Below are 1023 nucleotides of genomic sequence, written 5' to 3'. Positions count from 1 at the left end.
TGTGTGTGTGTGTGCGTGCGTGTGCGTGCGTGTGTGTGCGTGTGTGTAATATTTAAGTACGTGCTTGGTCAAGTAACATAAAATAGCATTCAGTATAACAATGCTTGTCCATTTTATTGATAGAATATTCGTTAACAAAAAATAAATCATCGGTTAATTGGTTAATTAAAAATAAATCATCAGTTAATTGGTTAATTAAAAATAAATCATCGGTTAATTGGTTAATTAAAAATAAATCATCGGTTAATTGGTTAATTAATAATAAATCATCGGTTAATTGGTTAATTAATAATAAATCATCGGTTGATTGGTTAATTAAAAATAAATCATCGGTTAATTGGTTAATTAAACTGGAATTATGTCAGACAAAAAAATGTCAGAAAAAGAATGTTCAGACATCTTAATATATATGCACCACTAACGGTTGCTAAGGGGTCTCTAGGGCTGAGGTGCCTCCCACAATGAAAATTAGAATTAAGGTAGAGTAGAACAAAACCTCTACATAAATTTCGACTGAAGGTTGTTTCAGCTCTCCGCAGCAAAAACAAATTTGGTTAATTTTCAAAACAGAAACGTTGATTTTAACAGAAAATTCAAAAAAAAATATCACCGATCCAAGCCCTTCAAACATAAAATTTTCTGACCAGCGGTTAATTAATAAATTACGCCTCGGCTTCTTCATTTTCGGTTTCTAAGCACAGCGATTCTTCAGTTTCAGTTCCTTTGATTTTGTATACGGCGATAAAGTTACCGCCGACATAACTAACGTACAGTATGTTTTGGCTAGTTATTAGGGTCTTTTTGGGATTATCAAATGTTTGTATTTTCAAAAAATATTTTAGATTTTTATCAAGAATTAAAATTTCACTTTGAAGGCAATCACTGATGACGTATATGTTGTCGTAAATGTCATGAGACAAGTAAGCTTTTGTCATTCCGGTATATTGGTCTGAAAAGCCATCACGTGTTCGGAAAATATACACGCCTGAAACACGGAAAAGTTCTTCCAAGTAAGAGTTTGTT

The 1023-nt window shown here is 32.3% G+C and overlaps 1 protein-coding gene across 1 annotated transcript in view; it reads right to left on the bottom strand.

Annotated features, from left to right (window-relative positions):
- Positions 1–662: 662 nt before the first annotated feature.
- HELRODRAFT_184443 (hypothetical protein) overlaps positions 663–1023 on the bottom strand; it is a gene marked incomplete at both ends in the record, with an annotated part of 1542 nt that continues 1181 nt past the window's right edge. Inside the window, one exon of the mRNA XM_009027782.1 lies at positions 663–985. Within this exon, the coding sequence (XP_009026030.1) occupies positions 663–985 (323 nt within the window). The remainder of the gene's footprint in view (positions 986–1023) is intronic.

The sequence above is a fragment of the Helobdella robusta genome, assembly GCF_000326865.2.
Source record: "Helobdella robusta unplaced genomic scaffold HELROscaffold_504, whole genome shotgun sequence".
NCBI lineage: Eukaryota > Metazoa > Annelida > Clitellata > Rhynchobdellida > Glossiphoniidae > Helobdella > Helobdella robusta.
The sequence above is the reverse complement of the archived record's forward strand: the minus strand, read 5'-3'. Positions and strand labels throughout refer to the sequence as shown.